Here is a 21,465-nt window from a genome sequence, read left to right as displayed (position 1 = left end):
TCCCCACCGACCGACAGTTGCACGGGTGCACTCGGCGCTCTATGCATATCAGCTTATTAACCCGCGCATGACTGGAGGGGGGGGGGGCGCTACAGAGCCCCCTCCCGTTTTTCAGCAATATCTTCTGAACCGTTAGACGGATCAACACGAAACTTGCGGTACTTTGACTTACCCTCATCGGCATCAATTTGACACCTTGTGTTAAAATTTCAGCTTTCTAGTTACCATGGTTTGGCCGGAAATGGCGTCAGAGTGACGTGATGTCGGCCGATTTTGATGCAAAATATTGAATTACGGCAAATGCTCTCAAGAGCTTAGTTTTAACCCTCTCCGGCCGAGGGGGAGGGGGCGGGCGGCGGGTGCCGCCTCCCCATAGGTTTTTCACGATAGCTCCGAACACGATGGCGACAGAGAGCTAAAACTTGGCATACCTGACCTTTGATTCAAGCCAGATCTTTTGAAACCAACAGCATTTTCAGGTCAGGTCAGGTCACTGACCTATGACGTCATAAGTGAACCTCTGCACGGTCTTCAGATGTCGCAACTTCGCAACGCCCTCACTGCCAGAGGAGCTTTCACAGGGAAATGAAACTTGCAGGATCGTATCCATTACGAGTCTCACAACTCGTACACCTCAGATTTTTCTTAAGGTCATATAAGGTCAGGTCATTTTCGTGACCTCACCATTATAAGTCAATGGGGGAAAAATGAAAACTGCTATTCTGGCGCCAGGAACGATCTCCAGCTATCTCAAGCACACATAATCGTGAATTGATGCACTCCTTGCAAAGTTAGATGCGTCACTTTTGCAATGTTGACCTTGCCTTACGTCATTTATGACTAGTGATGTCAAGTACAGAAAATCGGATTATCGATACCAAACCTTGGGGACCAACCAAAACCGTGGGGAAATACCGAAACCGAACGAACTTGGAAAGATGAGGGAAATACCAACTTTTTACCAATTTCTTATCCTATAGGTACATAAGGGTTCATAATACCAACAAAATACCAAACACATTAGGATTGAAATACCAAATAGGTACCAAGTTGGTATCAGTTTGGTTTCTTCGGTATGTTGGTATCCGATTGACATCTCTATTTATGACGTCATCAAGGTCATATTAGTTTTTCGTCAATAACTCCCGATCAAATTCAGCTAGCGAGTCGGGAAAGCCACCAATGGACTCAGGAAGACCTGCCGAATCGAATGATATGCGACATGACCTATTTCGACCAACTTCGTGACCTGGGGGCGCTGACCTGACCGTGACCTGAAAACAACACCCTAAGTTGACCTGACCCAAACAAAAAGTATATCATTCGACGCGCCTGAGCGAGGCAAACACGATGCTGCCAAAATCACGGCTCTGCGGCCTATTTTTGCGAAGTTATTCACCATAAACTGAGCCATACCTTGGGGCACTTGACCTGACCTCAGAGGTCACCGGTTGACCTAGGACCTTAAAATCGGGTACCAATCTCTGCGTCTCGTAACGGCGCACACGCTCGTTTTTTCCGCGACGCGCTAGCTCCACCAGGGGCGAAACGGCGAGGGGGAGGGCCGAGGGGGGTCGTACCCGCCCGCCCCCCCCCCCTCGGCCGGCGCGTATATGTAGAAAGCCAATAGGTCCGGCGAGGGTTAAAGCTAGATCCAATTTCTTTGCATCAGTGGACTACAAATACACGTAGCTATCAAATTACTATCTCGAATTTTCGAAATTTTAATAAAAAAATGTTTTTTTACAATTACAAAAATATATTTTTTGATTTAATATTTCGCAAAAATCGGAATATATGTGATAGAACACACACTGATGAACTACTCTAGTGTTTGGCCCAATATCTTCAAAAATAGCCAAGTTAGGTATTAGCATTATTGTCAACATTTTACAATGATATAGGTATTTTTCAAAACCATTTTTCATGTCGTATTTGACATCGTACAGCAATATTAATGCACCATCGTGTTTCTGAGCTCAAACTGCATCTGATAGGTTACTTTTTGTTGAACAAATTCATTTTCAAAATTTGACATTTTCTTACCTTAAAGTGACCTGAGCTCCGGTAAATTCAGCTGAAAATGACCTCAAATGACACAGCCAACATTATTTTCGAAATCTACGAGTAAAATGGACCATAGGTAAAACATGCGTCAGGTGACCAATACCTACGTGATATACAATTTTCGTGACCTAGGATGACCTGGCCTTGACCTGAAAAATTCGAAGTAGAAGTTCGGTACCCTCAGGGTATCTAAGGCATAGGTATATCAAGGAAAGTGTAAACCAATTTTTTCCACATATATTTCGTTCGTGTAGGCAATGCATGCGCATAACATACCTACCTACACAATCCGCGTAAACCAAAAATGAGCCTGATCCGTTTTGTCAGCCGGCGGGCAGAGGCTAAATTGTGAACATTGAACAAGCAAAAATGCCGATAATTTTTACTTTCACCTGACCTGTGACGTCATCGGTGACCTCGAGGTCAATGGAAAAAGGTCTCGTTCGACAGTTTTTCCAGGGCTATCAGACGCCGTTTGAATTTTGACGATCGGCCCAGTAGTTTCGGAGATAGCAGGGGGGGGGGGAAGGGTTCTTGAGAGCCCCCCCCCCCCCCAGTTACTCGCGTTGTGAAAATACCCCAGTCATGCGCGGGTTAAAGGGACCCTCCCACCCAGGGGTGTCGTTTTCCGAAAATGATTGGTAGGGCCCAAAGGCGGCGGCCGGCCATATGTGACGGGGCTTAAAAGGTAGGGTACCCCCAAATCTGCCTTTCTCATCGGATTTCGGCCACTTATTTTTTCGCCCTGGTCATTGACAAGACAAACCAAAATCTAAAAAAAAAAACATTTTGGAATTCTAGGTCCTCAACGAGCTCCATGCACAAAACGTGCAGTTAAATAGGCAGTTATAATAGTGTCGGAGGAATGCACGCCATTCTGAAAGAGGCCCACGCCGACTTAAAAGCACGGCTGTGCTGAAAGGGGCCAGGGACGGTTTTGATGGCCCAAGCCGAATGAAAAAGACGGCTGCGGGGCCAGGAACGGCTTTGAAGGCCCACGCCAATTGCAGGGTTCGACAACTAACGAGGTCTCGAAACACCACGATAGTTAGAAAGACCTGCTTGCCAAAATAAAAGGATGAAAGTACGAGCTGGCATTCAGAAACTTACATGCCCGACCATGAAGAAGCAGAGAGATACGTCATCGACTTATTAGACCAAAAAGTTCATTTATTCAAATAACCACCGCTAAGACAAACACATTTCGCGCAGCGCTTCGGCCTTCGGGAGAGCCCTCAAAGTCTCCATAATCAAGTGGGTTTTGGACCCATCCCACGTCCAAGACGGCTGCTTTAGTCTTCCTGCAGTCAGCGAAGTTGCCACTGCTAATTTCCTTATGTTGGGGAAGAGGTGGCAACCAGAGGGTGCAGGGTTCGGAAAAAAGTGGATGCGACAACAACTCGAAGCCACATTTCATCGCTTCACTGACTGTCACCCCGCGCATGTACGGCAGGTGCGTGGCCGTGGGTCAGGTGCACACTTTATGTCAGCTTCCCTATAGCCTCTCCTCGATGTCTATCGAATGGACGCACATCATCAATTGTGCGCCCCTGTTTTAGAAAGTTGACAAGCAGAGCCCCGTCGGCATTCCAAAATGTAACCACTATCACTTTGCCGACTAACTTCAACTCGTACCACTCATTTGGTGGCCGTTACTCGGTGTGCACTGTGCTTCCACTTACGCAACTCGGCACGGTGTCCCTTAGTGTCAACGTGTGACACCCACAATTCCTTTACGGTGACAAGTCAATGACATCTTCTAGATATTCGATAAAGGGGCCAAACACCGCGCTAAGCCTCCTTTCGAGCTTGCCTTTTCTCTGCAGAGTCAGCAAACGGGGGATACATCTTGCAGAGATCTTAAACATAACATGATAGATTCCAGTGGCGTAGCGAAGGGGGGGGGGGGCACAGGGGGCGCGTGCCCCTCCCATCGGGTCCAGGGGGCCCTTCGGTTCCCTGTGGCGCCAATCGGCCGCTGAGGGTCCACGCTGGCCATATTTCGTCTCAAAGGGACCCCACAGGGCTCGTCAGAGCATCTCATGGGCCCCTAAGTGGCGTATTAAGATCTCCGTAAGTTGCCCACGCCGGCTTCTTAGAGCCCTTGTCACCAGTTAAGGCCCTAAGAGGCCGCCAAGGGCCCCTTACCAGCCTGCCCCTCACGGTCTCTGAGAATCTCTTGCTGACTTCTGAGGGCCCATTGGTGGCCTTGGCTCTGAGGGCGCATTGGTGGCCTTGGCTCTGATGGCCTATTGGTGGCCTCTGAGGGCCCTTACCGGCCTATTAGGAGCCGGCTCTACGAGCTGCATGCCCGCCTGTGATGGTCCAACACCAATTCTCATAGGGCCCCAATAACTGTGAGGAGTGCCTCTGATAGCCCACACCGGCGTTTCTGAGAGCCCACGCCGGCGTTTCTGAGGCCCCTTCTCCCCCAGTTCTGAGGGTCTTCATCAGAGGCTCCTAAGGCGACTCTGACGGCTCCACTGAGTCCACACTGGTGACTCTGAGGGTCCCAGTGGCGTCTGAGAATACTATTCCGGTCTAAAGGGACCCCCTCGGCGCTCCTGAAGGCACCACCGACCTCTGAGGTCCCCTTGTCGGCCTATGAAGGGCCCGCACCAGCACTCAGCTCAGCAGCTCTAAGGGTCCCACGCATATCTGTGATGGCCATAAACCAGTGTATCTGAGGGCCCCGAAACGGCGCTTAAGAGGGCCCTCACCGGCGACTGTGCAGGTCCCACTGCGGCGCCTCTGAAAGCCCCACACATATGCATCTGACGGACACCCACCAGTGACTTTTGCGTGGCCCACACCGGCAATTCTGAGGATCCCACCGGAGTCTGAGAGTACCGTGCCGTTCTCTAAGGACCCCACTGAACTTCTGAAGGTGCTGCCGGCCTCTGAAGACCCTTTGCCGGCCTGAGGAGTGAGGACACCTTGCCGTTCCCTAAGAATCCCCTGCCGGCTTGCGAAGGGTTCGCGACAGCAGCTCCTACGGCCCACAGGTCACACATCTGTGACGACTGACGAATGTACATACATATATGCTTATTTGCTTATCTGTTTATTTTGATTTTTTTAGCAACTGATAAGTGACAAAAGATTGGTAGGGCTCAGCGAACATTGGTAGGGCCCAAATAAACATTGGTAGGGCTCGGGCCCTACCAGGCCTATACAAAACGACGCCCCTGCTCCCACCTTAACATTAGTTTTGAGTTGAGATAGCCAAGTTTGCGGCCAGGCTCAGAAACCACCATTTATCCTGGTCGCAACCCCCGCAGCTTTATGGTGTTCAAGAAATTTCTTCCCTTTACTTGCAGGGTGGGACCAGCGTGGTCCCTATCTCTTAACCATTACGGGAGTCTGATGACGTCATCAGGCTTTCGAACGTCCGTTAAATGTTTGACTAAAACGTTTTGTAGCACGTGGTGGTATATCCTGCTTTGCGCGCAACAAATGCCGCACTTTCAAATAAAGTCGCTAGGAACAGCGGAGATCCCAAAAAGTAAACAAAAGTAAAAGTCTAATATCTTGAAAACCGGTGAATATTTTTCGATGAAATTTGGTAGATATTCGTTTTTGCTCTTTCTGAACCGAGCGACATCACTTTCATGCCAATTCATTAACTTTTTTGAAGGTGGGAGGGTCCCTTTAAGTGCTAAAACCACCAAGCTTTCCTCAAATATGGCCTAAGTATTCATTTGAAGGTATGCCAAGTTTCATGTTAGCAGTTTATCAGGTTTCGGATATATTACATAAAGCGTAGGTAAACTTTATGCCTCCCCCAGCGGCTCGTGGATGGGATCTTTATAAAAGCGGTGGTGAGCATCCGTCGTTGTCTTTATTTAAACGGTTATTGAGGATTTATTGACAGCTCGCTGACTCAGTGACGCCCGTGATTCGACGTGACAAAATTATTTTAATCGCAAAAAACTATGACGATATTAACTTTAATAAGTTACTGAGGAAAAGAAATTCAGCGAAAAGGGGAATAGACATTTCATTTTACAGTCGGCCCACTTAAAAGGTAGGTAAGTGGCTTCGTGCCTCTTTCATAAATACCCGCACATCGGACCCGAAATTAGGTTTAGTTAGTGCCCTACCCCTTTAAGGAGAGTACCTAAATTTGGCGATAAATGCGTATCAACCAGCTGATTCAGATACTTCTTGGCCTTATTTTCCAAAATCGGTTTGTTTTTCGTCCACCACTCCTTTGTCAGTTTTTCGGCGTACTTGTCGGAAGGGTTACGGAGCATATTATCCAGAACTCCCAGAAAGCCGTCCAGATTGACGTTCACGTTCAGTTTCTCGATGTCAAAGCCTATGTGCGTCCGCGTGGGCGTCACTTTGAGAGTTCCATTTCTCCGTGACAGGTGCAGGTGCGTCTCCAAGGTGGCTGATGCGCCCATCACCCGAAGACGAGGCTTGGCGGTAAAGGAGAAACACTGCGGCTTGCCGAACACCTTGGGGCAGGTGGCGAACCAGCCGGCCGCCGTGCCCGTCACCTGTGGCCACTGCAGGGTGAAGACGATGGTGAGCAGCAGCGGCGCCGAGTGGCGGATCAGCAGCTTCGGCACCTCGAACGCACCGAGGCCGTGCAGCTGCGCACCAGTCAGCGTCCAGTTGAGTGCCCCCGAGCCGCTGAAGTCGGTCAGGGGCAGCGGGTCGATGAATCGCTGGAGCGCTGGCTGTCCCGCCGCCAGAAGGCCTCGGATGCAGCTGGAGAGCGACCGGTCACTGCTGAAATCGCAGGTGATTCCGGCCGGGGAGCCGGCCGTAGCCGCGCACCCAGCCAGCAGCAGGATGGCCCGCAGCAGGCCGCGGCCCATGATGGTACACGGCACCCAGAGTCGACCGAGCACCTCACACAGCGGAGGGGGAGCAGCAGTAGCAACAGCGGCAGCAGCGACAGCGAGCAACAGTGGCAGCAGCGACAGCTAGCAACAGTGGCGGCAGCCACAGCGGGCGCGGCAGCGGCCAGAGGCTGCCACTGGGAACTGACACCACTTTGTCAGAGTGGTACTGGCGCCACCGGGGAGTGAGTCACCTGAAGCGTCCCGTCACGACCCCAAACATTTACAGACCGAAATGCCAGCTGAACGGCAGCAAAGAAGGCCCTCGATGCTTACGTCGGCGATCGGGTGTTATCAGTTTTGAAAACTAAACATGAGAACTGCGATAAGATTGTTTCGAAGTAAGCGCTCTGCAGTCGAAGTTGAGATTTGCTTGAGTATTTTATCGAGATCGGGATCAGATAGGGACATTGACGCAACCCCTGGACATGACGCCAGACGCTCGGTGACTCAAAATGCAGATATTTCATGTTCATGGAGGCATAGCGCATGGCTAGCTTTTGCCATAGCTGTATGTATACGTTGCGACCTCTCACACATGTCAGGTTTAGTGTCAAGTTGACATTTAGATGTGTAAATGTTCTGGGTCGTGACGGGCCGCTCCACGTGGCTTTAACCGGTGGCGATTGCAGACTCAGTAGTGCCCCAACGGTGACTTCAGTTCCCAGTGGCAGCCACCGTCCGCTGCCGCTGCCGCTGCTGGAGATATTGGACAATATTGGTGTTCCCCTCTCAGCTAGCTGAGATGCGCGGCCCCCGTTGAGCGCCGTGTACCACCATGGGCCGCGGCCCGCTGCCTGCCGTTCTTCTGCTGCTGGCTATCGTCACCTCCGCAGCCGGCATCACCTGTAACTTTCGTGATGCGGCGTCGCTGACCAGCTGCGTCGGGAGCATTCTGTCCGCCAGCAGACCGGCACTGAAGAAACGCTTCGACCCGCTGCGATTCAGAGGCGTCAGCGGCACGGGCGCCATCAACTGGACTCTGACCGGTGTGCAGTTTCACGGCCTGAGCCAGTTCCGGGTCATCGTCCTGGAGGTGCAGCACTCGGCGAATCTGTCGCTCACAGTGCAGGCGGCGCTCCGCTGGCAGCGCCTGGCCGGCTCCGGCGCCGGCTGGTTTTCCACCTGCCCCAGGGTGCTCGGCAAGCCGCAGTGTTTCTCCTTTACCGCCCGGCCTCGTCTTCAGGTCGAAGGTGCAGTGGCCAGTTTGGCGACGGAACTATACCTGTCACTGAGAAATGGAACTCTCAAGGTGACGCCCAGGAACATGCAAGTAGGCTTTGACATCGAGAAACTGAACGTGAGCGTTAATCTGAACGGCTTTCTGGGAGTTCTGGATAAAATGCTCCGTAACCCTTCCGACAAGTACGCTGAAAAACTGACGAAGGAATGGTGGACGAAAAACAAACCGATTTTGGAAAATAAGGCCAAGAAGTTTTTGAATCAGCTGGTTAAGAAACACCTGTCGCAAGACCTGGCGACTCTTCTCAAAGGAGTGCGATGAAATGCGTAGTTGACTCTTCGGTAGCCTTTCTATGGCCATCAAGGAGTTTTACGTTAAAATTAGGAGGAAATGCTGGTCCTGGAAATAAACGTATCAATGCCATTCTTTGTTTCCACGCTGCGCAGTTGCGAAACAGAGAGCCGAAGCTGTCTGCCCCTTTATGTTTTTCCGCTCATATACCTTCTCAATTACATTGCTGCTCGCAGGTTCACCAAATTAACCACAAAAGTTCCTTGTTCCAGTGTTTAGTCCGATCAGAAAGCTTTCAAGATGAATTTCTGGTCCATTATGCAGCTATGCCATCTCTAATTCTGAGCACATGATATCATTTGCCACTCTACGGGTTTAGTGAACCGTGGACATTCCCCTGGCGTCACCGCTGACACCGGACAGCTGCCACATGGACACCGATAGCTGACACTGACAGCTGACACTGACGGCTGACACCGGACATCTACCACACGGACACTGACAGCTGCCACACGGACACTGACAGCTAACACCTGACAGTTGGGTCCAACAGCCACGTCCCAGGCGGTCACGGCACGGCCGTCACAGCACGTTCGTCACTACACACCATGTCAGCATGTATCTTCGCCTGATACCTATATACTGACCAGTTTCTTTTTTAACCCTCGCGGTCCCGGGGTGGGGGGTGGGGGCGTTTTTCATCCCCCCTGGAGAATATTGGCGATAGCTCCCGAACGCTTAATGATAGGAAAACAAAACTTGTAGTACCTCTTCCCCCATCAATTTGACATCTTCTGAAGTAAACAAAATTTGACCTAGCCCCTTTGATGACGTCACAGAGTCGATTTGCCTAGACCTAAGCACGGCAGACTTCGGCGTCACAGACGTGAACTTCAAATAGCTGCCAAAAATAGTTTCAGAGATCAAGACAAATTACGAGCACGGTTGTATAGCGCTTGACCTAGAGAAAAATGGAAAAAGTTTTATTGATCTGAAATCAGAGGTCGTCAACAAACCCGAACTGGGGACGCAATGAACTATAGGACCAGTATAGCGCCTTTTGGGGCGACTAACGGAGCGAGCGAGGGGGTGAGTCTTGCACGTGCGAAATTTCGAGGGGATACCTCCAACTGACTCGTGCACGGCACCCTACTGACCGGTTTCTAGCGATGTGCCAAATTTGAGCACAATCGGCCCAGCCGTTCTCGAGATCTGGGAGCGGCACCCTGCACGTGCGCACGTGCTAAATGGGTCCCAACTGACTTGTGCACGGCACCCTACTAACTGGTCCCTAACCGTGTACCAAATTTGAGCGCCATCGGTCCAGCCGTTCTCGAGATCTGGAAACGACCCCTGCACGTGCGCACGTGCAGCAGCACCCCAACTCTGGCACATGGATATGCAGTGCCTAGTGGGTGCCTACCTACATGCCAAGTTTCAGCGCAATCGGCCAAGTAGTTACCGAGATATTGCAACAATTACAAAAGTGACACCTCTTCGTTTTGCACGTGGCACGTGCATAAGGAGTCACCCACATGCATCGGGAATAGTCCAATACTTGGTAGAAGGAATGAAGCTACCCTACAAAAATTACCGCGTGTAAATCGGTCAAGTGGTTGCTGAGATATAAGCCTCGCAAAAGCGTCCGCACGGCCGGCCGGCCGGCCGGCCGCTCATACTCAGAAATTTCCGTTATTCTACGTAAGACTCCGCTCGCTTCGCTCGCTCCGTAATGAACGCGAATTAAAAGGCCGAAAAATAAGTATATCGTGCATGTATTATATGATGCATTATGTTACTATAATAATATCGCACATCTACAGCACGAAACGACCCCGCCTGTCTACCGACACTCGGGGACTGAGGGCAGTAGGCACGCTCCACTTCCAGGGCATATGAAAATATTTACAATGCTTTATCAAACGCAACAGTCGAAAACTTCCACATAGACATTGTCTCATGTCCAGCCACACGAGAATTGTCATTGTCCACTGTCCAGCCACAAGAGACATTGTCATTGTCCAGCCACATGAGACGTCCACAGCTGAAAGAAGGCAGAAACTAAAAACGACACATCCATATAAAGCCAAATGCGGCATACCAAGCCTATCAGGCACTGCTTATCAGGCAATAACATATCCATTTTCCGCGCACAAGACGGTACCTGATCCGGTCACGTCACCCGCTCCAGTTCCCTGCACCAACATCGCACGCCTAGGCAGCGACCGCCCCGCTGTCGCCATCTAGCGGGGGTCAACGGAAGCACAGTTACCTCTCGCCGCCACCAGATGTCAGTGTTTGAAGCCAGGCAACACGGCGTAGCTGAACTCGAGTGAGGCGGCTGCCGCCGCGGCGTCAGCCTCCATCTCGTCATCCTCCGAGTCGGAGTCAGAGTCAGAGTCGATCGGATCGCCCTCGTACTCACGGTAGCACGGCTTTATAAAGGACGCCGAGCTGTGGAGGGGAGGGGAGGGGGGGGGGGCAGGCGTCAGACAGTGAACGGAGAGGCGATGGACCGACACAAAACCAGATTACCAACAAGCACGGGGCTTTCGACGCGACTCAAAGTGCACCGCTGTGTGACATTCTATTTTCCAGTTCAACTGGTTAAGTTCTACTCGCTGGTCTAAGTGGCACTCGCCATCCAGAAGTGACTCTGCCTATACTCGCTGTTTGAGGGGGTAGGGGTCGAACGGGAAGCTAGTCACTCCCAGTTTTTACTCACTGTTTGAGAAGGTAAGGGTCGAACGGGAAGTAGCTGCTGTATAACTGCTCGGCGCTCAGACGCTTCAGACCGAACGCCGTGCTGACTACCACGGGAATTCGGATCCTGCCGGGAACGGGGGGTGTTAGTTGTTACCGAACTGGATGGCAGCTGTGACAGCGAACACAGGAAAAGACTGACTCCATCTGGTCGGCCCGGCCCGACACACGCGGAAACAGCGGCCGATAAACGCGCACAAAGTGAACTGAGCAGCCGGGACTGCAAGCTAGTACACTTTGGACTTTCAGCTGTTTAAACCTGTGTGGCTCAATACTAAACACGTGTGAGTTGTTGTATCCACATTTCCATTCAATGCTTTTACGTTACGTGCATGACACAATACACATTATACGAGTACACTACCTATTGTCCATCACATACTCATTATCCACCGGAGCATGACTGCCTATTGTTTCTCTGACCATCAAACAAACCTGGCCAGCAGCTCTCCTGTGACTAACTACCCCACGCCGCAAATGACCCTGACCCCGCCCGTGAGCCCCCCCCCCCCTCCCAGGAGGGCCGAGCCCGACCCGCCACCGCAGCTGACCTGTTGTTCCTCTCGATGACGGTGTAGCAGTAGGCCAGCTGGTAGTGACGCGCCACGTTGGCAAAGTTCTGCACCACGGCCGGCAGGCAGAACCGCAGCGGGTTCAGCTGCGACGTCACCATGCGCTCGTAGTTGAGCGACCTCAGGAACGGCAGGTCTGGAAACGAGTCACACACACAGAGATAAAACGGTGTCAGCGAGGCGCAGTTGCGAATAACTTGCCAACGGTTGCTCATTGCACATCGCCCGATTACCACGAATAAGAAATCGTCACGAGACACTTATTAGCAGACTCCGGCGACTCACATGTCTCGTTGGGCGGCATCTCCGTGTGTCGGAACGCGAACACGTAAAACACTGTCTGACATACAGCGTAGAACGGCCGGTGCACGGAGAAGTCGGCCCGCTCGCGAGCCGCGCTGTCCTGCTGGGTGAGGTACCGGTGCACCCAGCCGCACATCACCTGTAGCGAGCTCTGCACCAGGCTGAAAGAGGAGGGAGGGGCAGTGGGGAGGTCAGGTTAAGGTGCACCCAGCCGCACATGACTTGTAGTGAGCTCTGCACCAGGCTGCCGGAGGAAGTCGGGGGAGGCGAAGGGTCAGACGATTAGAAGGGGAGCAGGGCAGGTGTGGTGTTGATACGCGACATAAGCGAGGCTGGTTACACAGCACGAATCAGAAGACAGGAGACGAACCCGTGAGTCGGGCGTGCAATGCATAACTTACTATACTCGTAAATAGAAGCTTCCCAAGTACAAATATGAAGCTAAAATAGTTGAGCAAGCGGGAAACGTGTTACGCTAGCGATATAGATTGGTGAATCACTATAAAACTGCTCATCGCTTCAAAAAATCACACCTCACGATCATCATCACAACGGAAGCTTATTTCTATCGGCACCCATCCCTGTCGGCCACACCTGATGTTGACGATTTTGGCGCGCGCCAGGAAGGAGCCCAGGTAGAGTGCGGCCGTCTGTCGGAGCACAGCGGCCGCCTGCGGGTTCTGCACGCGCCGCCACAGCCAGTCGATCAGGTGTTCGGCCAGCGCCAGCCGACGGCCGGCCAGCCAGAACAGCACGAACTGGGCGTGCGCGGTGCTCGGTGTCGGCAGCGCCACCTCCTCAAACACCTGACGGTGGACGCAGAGAGCAATAGCATCGTCAGCCTCAGCACACACCTTAGGTTTGTCAAAAAACAAAGAATGTAATACCTAATATGCTGCTCAACTGGACGGAGGGTATTTGCGGTTAAAATGAAAAATAACTATTGGTTGCGCGCCACCTCATTTCAGAGCTGATGTGTCAAACATCACTTCAAATGTAGCTGAGAGTTGAGACAGTAGATCCAAAACTCCCGATCCTCCCCTCCAAACCGCGCTCGCGGCTACCGACTGACCTTGATGAGGTCCGCGTAGAGCAGTTTGGTGGCCGGCCAGTCGAGCTGCCCGGCGCCGTCCGGGTAACACACCGTCTCCATGTGCCGCAGCGTCACCGTCATAATGGCGTCCAGCGTCACCGCCTCGTTGGGCGCATCCGCCGGCGCCGTCGCGCCGCCCTCTTCCTTTCCCTCACCCTCTCCCTCCTCCTCAGGCGGCTGCGCGTCCTCCGCCGCCTCTGCCGCCGCCGCCGCGAGCTGGTCGCGCGGGCACAGCAGATCGAGCCGCACCAGCCGCTGGTAGACGAGCCGCAGCAGCGGCAGCCGGACAGACGGCAGCAGGGCGGCCAGCCGCAGCACGCTGCTGAAAAACGCCGCCTGGGAGCGCGCCGACTTCTTCAGGTAGGGCGTGCGCTGCTGGATGGTCTGCAGCAGCGGCTCCTGCGCCATGGGGATGACGCCGAGAATGGCGGCCAGCGACTGCACCGAGAGCGTGTGGATGCGCCGCTCCTCGTCCGTCAGGTCGCCGGCGAACGGCTCCTCGCGCAGCGGGTCCGGCTCGGAGACAAACTGCAGCGCGTGCACCAGCACCTTGATGGCGTCGGTGGCCGAGTGCGGTTGGCTGGTGGCCAGCAGCACCACCACGGAGAAGTAGCGCAGCAGAGCCGGCTCCGGCAGGTGGTGCCAGCTGCAGGCCAGCACGGCGCGCACCAGATGCACGTGCCGCTCGGCACACAGCTCGCCGGCGCAGCTGTGCAGCTGCTCGAGCACCTCCGACAGACGGCTCAGCTGCGAGCGGCGCACGGCGGGAGGGTCAAACTGGGGAGTGGGGAGGGTACGGGACACTGAGGGGTACGCCACATATCGGTAATGACAGCGGACTACAGCAAAGATGGATAGTAAAATACACCTGAAATGTTGTGCACATAGAAGGCTAAGATGTGAAAGAAAAGAGCGTTGTCAAAACGATGTTGTTTTCTTACGTTTGCTGTCTTATGTTTTCTTATCGTGTACTTTGTCCCATCCCAACTCACCTGCATTATTCCCTTTGCGATTTCTTGACACAGCTCATCATATGGGCCAGTGTTTCCCTGATCTGCCTCTTGTAGCACACTTTTCAGGTCAAATGGAACTGAATCCTCAAATGTCACAGACAGACTCTTCTTTGCAGACTCCGCTCTTCTAAGAATACTTGGGGACATCAACTGAGGTAGAGCCATTGTCCTGAAGAAATAGGTGCACAGCAATGATCAATCCCCCTGAAAATATGAGAGCCAAAACATTTACTCATTGGCATTGGCTCACTTTTGCACATGCATACAGTGGCCAGAACTCTCATATATGGATTTGCTTATGGAATCATGAACTCTACTTTAAGTAGACAATCCATGTTGGTACACTACTGCAAAGGTCTGCCTGCACCTATGACATTGATTGAGGAAATTTGAGTCTTGTGAATTATAAAGTGGGGAAGGGTTAACCCTCGCCCGTATTGGTGTTTTTCCAGCCGCGAACGTATAGGGGGGGGGGGGGGGTCCGTTGGACCCCCCCTTGCCGTTTCGCCCCTGATCGAGCTAGAGCTTCGCGGAAAAAACGAGCGTGTTGCCCGTGACGAGAGGAAGCCGATGATACCTAATTTTAAGGTCCTAGGTCATTGGTTGACCTGGCAGGTCAGGTCAATGACCCCAAAGGCGGGAAAATCGGACCCTGTTAGAACGTCGTAAAGTGTGGCTGCTATGGGGTTTTTCGGGGTGCTGATCACGAATATCATGTTAGTTTTGCTCACAGATGATGTCTTCATGTATTTAGGCCAGGTCGGGTCAGGTCAGGTCAGGTCAACCAGTAAGGGTATTCGTAGTAGGTGGCAACCGCCTCTGACAGCTTCGTAACATGTTACGAAGGCACCAAAACTACTTCGTAAATGTTAAAATGGTTGCTAAATTCGAATTCAGCTCCAAAAACTGGCCTAGAAACATGTAAAACTCGAAAAAGTGAACCGAGGTCATCAAAGGTCAATGACCTGACCTGACCTTCAGGTGACCTTGACACCCACCCTAATGCATGGGAGCAACATCATATCACATGTTTGAACGCTTGAAACCACGAAAAGACTGCAAACGCGCGGCTAATGCGAGCCGACATACGCCGAATCGCGATTCCAGCCAAACATGGTCTCGAAAAGTAGGTCACAGGTCAAAGGTCATTTGGGTCAGGGTCATGAAATTTTCAGGGTAGGTGTGAAATTGATGGACGCGAGGGTACTGAAAGTTTCGCCGCGATCGGCCGCTTTTTACGCGAGTTATTCGCGAAAAACCATGGGGGGGGGTCCGTTCGACCCCCCCCCCCCCTATACGGGCGAGGGTTAAGTGGAGAAGATATGTCAAACAAGATTTTATGCATCACATACCTAGGCATTCTGTTTGGCTTAGTCACAAACTTCTCTATATATAGAGAAGTCTGGCTTAATTCATCCCAACCAGTAGGTAGGTACTGCAGCAGACCAAAGCCAAATGAACACATACAGCCTCTCACTCTGGTCGAAACCTTAGTAGAGTTGGAAATTTAGGGCTGAGTTGGGACTTGGGAGCAAACACAACAGCCTGCTTTGCACTATCTTAGTGCCTTATAAAATATGTTTTTGAATTGGCTGCTCAATATATAAATTACAGAGCCAAGCAAACCATATTAACAGACCTTCTCAGCTTCTTGCACAATAGACTTTGTCAACAAAGGGGTTATTTTCTAATGAAAGGACAGTGGTATATTATGACACCATTGCCAGGTAAATTGTCATTATCACAAATCTTTGTTCCTTACAATTTAACTTCGACATTGTGTCAACCTTAGACCACAGCATGCAAGGCAGGGCCATGCTAAGTTATGCTATGGTATGCTTATTCTAATCCTGGTTGAAAACCACTAGACAAAGATAAAGGAATTGTCCATACAAAGCTTTGTTCTGGAATCTTTGTGGTGCATGTGCTTGCATACATGGGATCACTTTTTTTTCTTCAAAAAATTAGAATTTGGTTTGCAGCGTTAGAGTGATTGAAATATCTTGATATCCTGGCTCTCATTGTTGCAGTCTCCATGTGTCAAGGGCCATTGGCCGTTACAAGCAAAACCAGTTGCGAGTCAGAGTGGGTAGCGCCACGGAAGTGTTGTGGCTTTACGAGGCCTATGGCCATGCGGTATATGTCAAGTTTAGGTCCTAACTACAATTGTGACGCTGTTAATACGAATATGAAACAGCAAAAATTTTAGGTTTTAGGTTAGGTTAGGTTAGGTTAGGTTGTAGGTTTGTAGGTTTTCGGTTGTAGGTAGGTAGGTTTGTAGGTTAGGTTAGGTTAGGGTAGGTTTGTAGGTTGTAGGTTGGTAGGTTATAGGTAAGTAGGTAAGGTTAGGTCAGGTTTGATTATGTTTTTTCTTTGATTTGCGAGACAAATGAGTATCATTTTTGGATTCAGGATGTCAAATAATTTAAGAATATGAAAAATTTATCAATGAAATCTTCGTAGGACTTAAACTTGACATTTACCCGGCCATGCCATTCAATGTCAGTTGAATAAAGATAATTGTAATTGTAATGCCAAAGATTCATGAGCCTGTTATTTATCCCAATATGACATCAATTGCGTTGATCGCTGCAGCTTCTCGGAGAAGCTGCAGCCTTCTCCCAAACCTATTATTCTGATTCACCAGCCATTAGCCAATATGCCAATGCCATGGACCACTCCAGTCCAAGTCATGAGTCAAACCCTTCCTAAATCCCATGCCAATGCTGCAAAACAAACAGGAAATGTAAAACTCAGAATGGTATCCTATTTAATTAAAGCAAAGCAAGCTTACCCTAACTTTGTAGGCATTAACATAAAACTACCCATCAGTCCCCATCAGTCTAAACTACCCATCATGATCAGTCCTGAAGATAGTTTCACAAGGGCTATAGCCTATAAGTTCAGTAAATACCTATGGAAATTCAAGGTACCCACGATCCACGTCCACAGTACTTTGATCCTCGACGGCGTCAGCAAACAAACAAATATTTATATAACCGGTGCAAATAGTCCCACTCAGGGGGGTACGCTCCGGCTGTTTAGCATTACGAAAAATGGTGACAGACGTTTGTGGAGGATTGTCGACGAACTCTTGTTCCGCGAGCAGTACTTACACGCTAGCGGAAAATTCACCAATCAGCGCTCGGCAGTACTCGACGCTGATTGGTCCGACGCTCGTGACGAAATTGCGGGGGACCGCAGTTATTCTCTATGGACCCGAATAGGCTTTTGGATTTCGGAGGAGTTTCTTTAAAATTATATGCTGTTTGGAGCTGTTTTCGAGTTGAAATATATTTCTTATGACTGTTAGCTATATAATGACACCATAAAATCATGATTTTAATAAATATTACCGATGTAATATCGGCCGAAAAGACATGCTGTCATGGCACGGACTGCCCTGCGGCTGATGTGGGGCCCCTAGTGCCAGCGTATGGTAATAATGGGTTGACGAAGGGTTATTGGAGAAACTTAGAGCCCCTTTAGCATTCAGTATAGGGTCATCAGAGGCCGGGAATGTCCATCAGGGGTCTGAGTAGGCCTGTCATAGGGGCATACATGACACATCATGGCCCATGGGTCAATGTAGATCCATTAGGGGCCGTTGAAGGGCCATCATTGTTCAGCGTGGGCTCGCAATTACCTCTGATGGGCATATGCCGTGCCCCGATGGACTAACGCTGGCCCCTGATGAACCATCACCAGCCCCTGATAGGTCTACAAAGCCCTCTGCTGGGTCCAAATTGGTCACTGATATGCCCAAATGGGCCACTGAGATACCCGTACAACATCGGGCACATCCCCTGACTGCACCTGCTGGACCAATGCCGTCCCCTCATGGGCCCACCACAGCTCTTGAATGACCTTTTCAAGTCCCCTGAAGTGCCTTTATTGGCCTAAATGGCCCCTGATTGACTGATGTGGTCCCTATTGGTCCTATATGGCCCCCATGAGCCCTCAACGTCGGCCTAGACAGCCTTACATTATATGCCACTGGGCCCTGTTGGGTCAGCACCGGCCCCCGATAGGCTTGCACACTGGACCCACCGGGCCTATACCGACCCATGAAGGGTCTATGTCGAACCCTCACGGACCTCCGATGACCACACGCCGACATGTGTGGCCCCATCAGCAGTGGTCCGTCTATCCCATGTACTTACGGTCTTTTTGGCCGATGTGACACCGGTAGTATATAGAATGTCATGATTAAATGTCGTTATTACACAGTCAAAAGTCACAGAAAGAATATCCAAGCTCAAAAATGGCCTCAAACCCAACAAAAACTGGTATAAATCCCCTTCAAAAGCCGTAAGTCTATTAAACGCCATAGGGGAATAGCTACAGTCCCCCGCAATTTCGTCACGAGCATCGGGCCAATCAGCGTCGAGTATTGCCGAACGCCGATTGGTCGATTTCCGCTAGCCTGTAAATGCTGCTTGCGGATATAGTTTTGAACAAGTGAGGGTCGCGGCTACTAATTATCGCTTGTCACCACTTTTTCGTCGGGAACGTTCTACCTGGTTTATATAGCCTTGGTCCCACTCTGCAACACGCACTCCAAGGCCGTAACGCACTCCACGCGCGCGCCCACGCGGCCGTGTGCACGCGAACCACGCGAGTGCTGGCGAGCCCTAGTAGCACATCAATATTGTATCGATGTTGTATCAATATTGACAACAATGTTGTATCGATGTAATTCTGTTAGCCACTTTCGACATTGATACGATGTTGAATTTCGACATCGTATCAATATTGACAGGACAACTTTGTACAACATTGTTTCGATGTTGATACAACATTGTCTCGATGTTGATTTTTGGTTGATTCAACATTGTCTCGATGTTGATACAACATTGTCTCGATGCTGATTCTTGGTTGATTCAACATTGTCTCGATGTTGATACAACATTGTCTCGATGTTGTTGTGGACAGACCTATACGTGTACGAAATCCCGTATCCCGTAATGACCTAAAATATTCCAGCGTCACCGTCACAGTCAATATTCGGTGAAAAATGTATTTCTATGATATATGCACAGTTCTTCACTTTTTTCGAGTCAGTTACACTTCACATATCACGTCACACAACCTCGGCCGCCGCTCAGTCTCCGCCATCTTCACATCTTGAGCGGTTGAGTCAGGGCCGTGGGGGTTGAGTCGCCTGTCGAGCCTCGCACTCCTGTAACAAAGAGGAGATTCCTATGTAACAACGGTAATAAATTAGGAGTAAATTCAGTTCAGTCATTTTCAGCTCTGATAGGTAATAGATATTTATGTAAGTGCATTTAGCATCACGCATGTACCTATACGTCCTACTACCATGAATCTATTCTTTGATACTTACCGGGCCCTGTTTCAAGTCATGACGCTACATGACGCCACCGGCAGCACTTTTTCTCTTTGCCGCAAGCAAGTGAGTGACGACGGTGATCGCCACCATTTTGAAGAGAACGTTTCAGCGCCAGTTTTTTTTAACTTATCACTGCAATAACTAGGATAAATGCACTGATTGTCACACAGCAGAAACTGGTGGAAACCTACATGGTCGGATCGAAAGAGGAGACGCCAGACGACACTGGACACAACACACTCAATGACTCAACACACCCGTCCGCACTCTGCGAGCCGGCACAATTGGACGGGGGACGCGCGGTCCCCTGTCGCGGTCTCCCCCTCTCTAGCCGGAGGCGAGGATGGGACCGCCCGCTGCCGGCCGCGTACAGTCTTCAAAACGGTCAGCGCCCAGCGGTCGCTAGATTCCAGTCGGTACGGTCTCTGAAAGAGCACAGCGCACGACTGGTGGGAGGGGACCAAGGCACTAACTACCGTGATACTTGAATAGCACCGGTGGCACCCGAATGAAATAATGCCGATCCAATAACGCCGCTTAATTCAACGCAGGTTGAGGATGTTATAAAAGGATTTTATGAAGTGGAGCTATCTTTCACTTTATAACTCTCTATATATCATATTCAAGACGTATATGCCTATTTAAGATACCAATAGGTACTATTTCTATACGACCATATTCGTCTATTTGGAACCTCAGTGATCCCACCTTAAAGTCCGATTGGCGCCTTAGGACATGTCGAGCCAGCCCATGGGACCCCTTACACCCGGGGGGCATTTGCCCTCTTTAATGCTGTCAAGTGTCAACACAACTGCGGGGCAATATAGTAATTAAATCACAATGTTGGAACTCTACTTTTATCAATATTGTGAAATCAACATCGTGACAATGTTGTATCAATGTTGAATCACAACGTTGAAATTCTACCTCTGTCGATATTGTGAACTCAACATTGGGACAATGTTGTATCGATGTTGAACTACAATGTTGAACTTCAACCAAGATTCGACAAAGCACAACCAAATATCAACGTGATATCAACGTTGAATCAATGTTGAATTCGTGTTGAAGCACCAATATTGACAATCAACCTGATTTCAACATATCTCAATGTTGTATCAATGTTGTGTGCTACTAGGGAGTGCGCCGTCAGCATATTTACGTCTGGACAACGAGTTGCGGGGAAAAGTGCTGATTTTGTTGCAGTTTTAGGAGCCGGTGATAAGGCTGGATTTTTGGGTTACTTTTTCGTTCCGATTCATGTATTTCATAGTGTTTGGCTTTTGAATATTTTAGTTCTTTCAGATAAATATTACTTGCCTTACAACTTTTGTAAAAACGTTTCATTTTTATAAGCCGACCTTCAGAGTCCTAAAAATACATCAGCACTACAATCATTGTAAACAAGCAAATGGAAAAGACCACTTGGCTCTGTTCCAAGGCGCTTTTTAAGTTTATCTGGTGGTTTCCGTACTCTTGTACGTCGTTTTGTTGGATGTTTTGGATCCATTAAGATTGACTTATATCATATTTAAGAAGCATGTGACTGAAAACAATCCGAACTATCCAGGAGGCTGACAGAGGTCCTGACTCCTGAGCAATATCAATATCAAGTTGAACTTGAAGTTATTAAATTTTGGTTGATAAACGCAAGTTGATCGGGCTCATATATCAGCAAAAAAAGTAAAATTAAAAGAGCTTATTGGCCGAAAACAAGCTATAATATTGCAGATCCTGGAGCAATACTGAAGAGCACGCTGAGCAGGATCATGCTAGAAAATGTTGACTGATGAGTGCATATTGATGTATTGGTATGAATATTGAATGATAACTTACAACAGCAAGATAAATTAGTGCTAACTATCAAGTTAAAAATCTAGAATGAATGGACTTTGGCAGCTTTACTATGCTTAGATGCTGTGCAGATTGTAATGTGCATCCTACTCAGTGTCTGGCAAATGAAACATGCGATCA

The 21,465-nt window shown here is 49.9% G+C and overlaps 1 protein-coding gene and 1 long non-coding RNA gene across 4 annotated transcripts; both read right to left on the bottom strand.

Annotated features, from left to right (window-relative positions):
* Window positions 1-10,153: 10,153 nt before the first annotated feature.
* LOC122365387 (RNA polymerase I-specific transcription initiation factor RRN3-like) lies at window positions 10,154-17,189 on the bottom strand. 3 transcript variants are annotated; one of them, XM_043336550.1, is made up of 8 exons: window positions 17,139-17,189; window positions 14,118-14,307; window positions 13,105-13,872; window positions 12,627-12,838; window positions 12,015-12,193; window positions 11,709-11,865; window positions 11,120-11,224; window positions 10,154-10,848 (listed from the first exon to the last, which is right to left on the bottom strand). In XM_043336550.1, exons 2-8 carry the CDS (start codon window positions 14,301-14,303, stop codon window positions 10,686-10,688), a joined length of 1,770 nt encoding a protein of 589 aa, XP_043192485.1. In that variant the 5' UTR covers window positions 14,304-14,307; window positions 17,139-17,189; the 3' UTR covers window positions 10,154-10,685. The 3 variants fall into 3 exon arrangements, with proteins under 3 accessions (XP_043192485.1, XP_043192486.1, XP_043192487.1); XM_043336551.1 differs by having other exon boundaries at window positions 17,053-17,163; XM_043336552.1 differs by having other exon boundaries at window positions 17,076-17,158.
* Window positions 17,190-19,171: 1,982 nt separating this feature from the next.
* On the bottom strand, window positions 19,172-20,618 carry LOC122365386. The gene is made up of 3 exons (XR_006253730.1): window positions 20,594-20,618; window positions 19,486-19,632; window positions 19,172-19,320 (listed from the first exon to the last, which is right to left on the bottom strand). It is a non-coding gene; the product is annotated as an uncharacterized LOC122365386 (long non-coding RNA).
* Between the last annotated feature and the right edge of the window lie 847 nt (window positions 20,619-21,465).

The sequence above is a fragment of the Amphibalanus amphitrite genome, unplaced genomic scaffold (assembly GCF_019059575.1).
Source record: "Amphibalanus amphitrite isolate SeventyFive unplaced genomic scaffold, NRLGWU_Aamphi_draft 000737F_arrow, whole genome shotgun sequence".
NCBI classification, from domain to species: domain Eukaryota; kingdom Metazoa; phylum Arthropoda; class Thecostraca; order Balanomorpha; family Balanidae; genus Amphibalanus; species Amphibalanus amphitrite.
The sequence above is the reverse complement of the archived record's forward strand: the minus strand, read 5'-3'. Positions and strand labels throughout refer to the sequence as shown.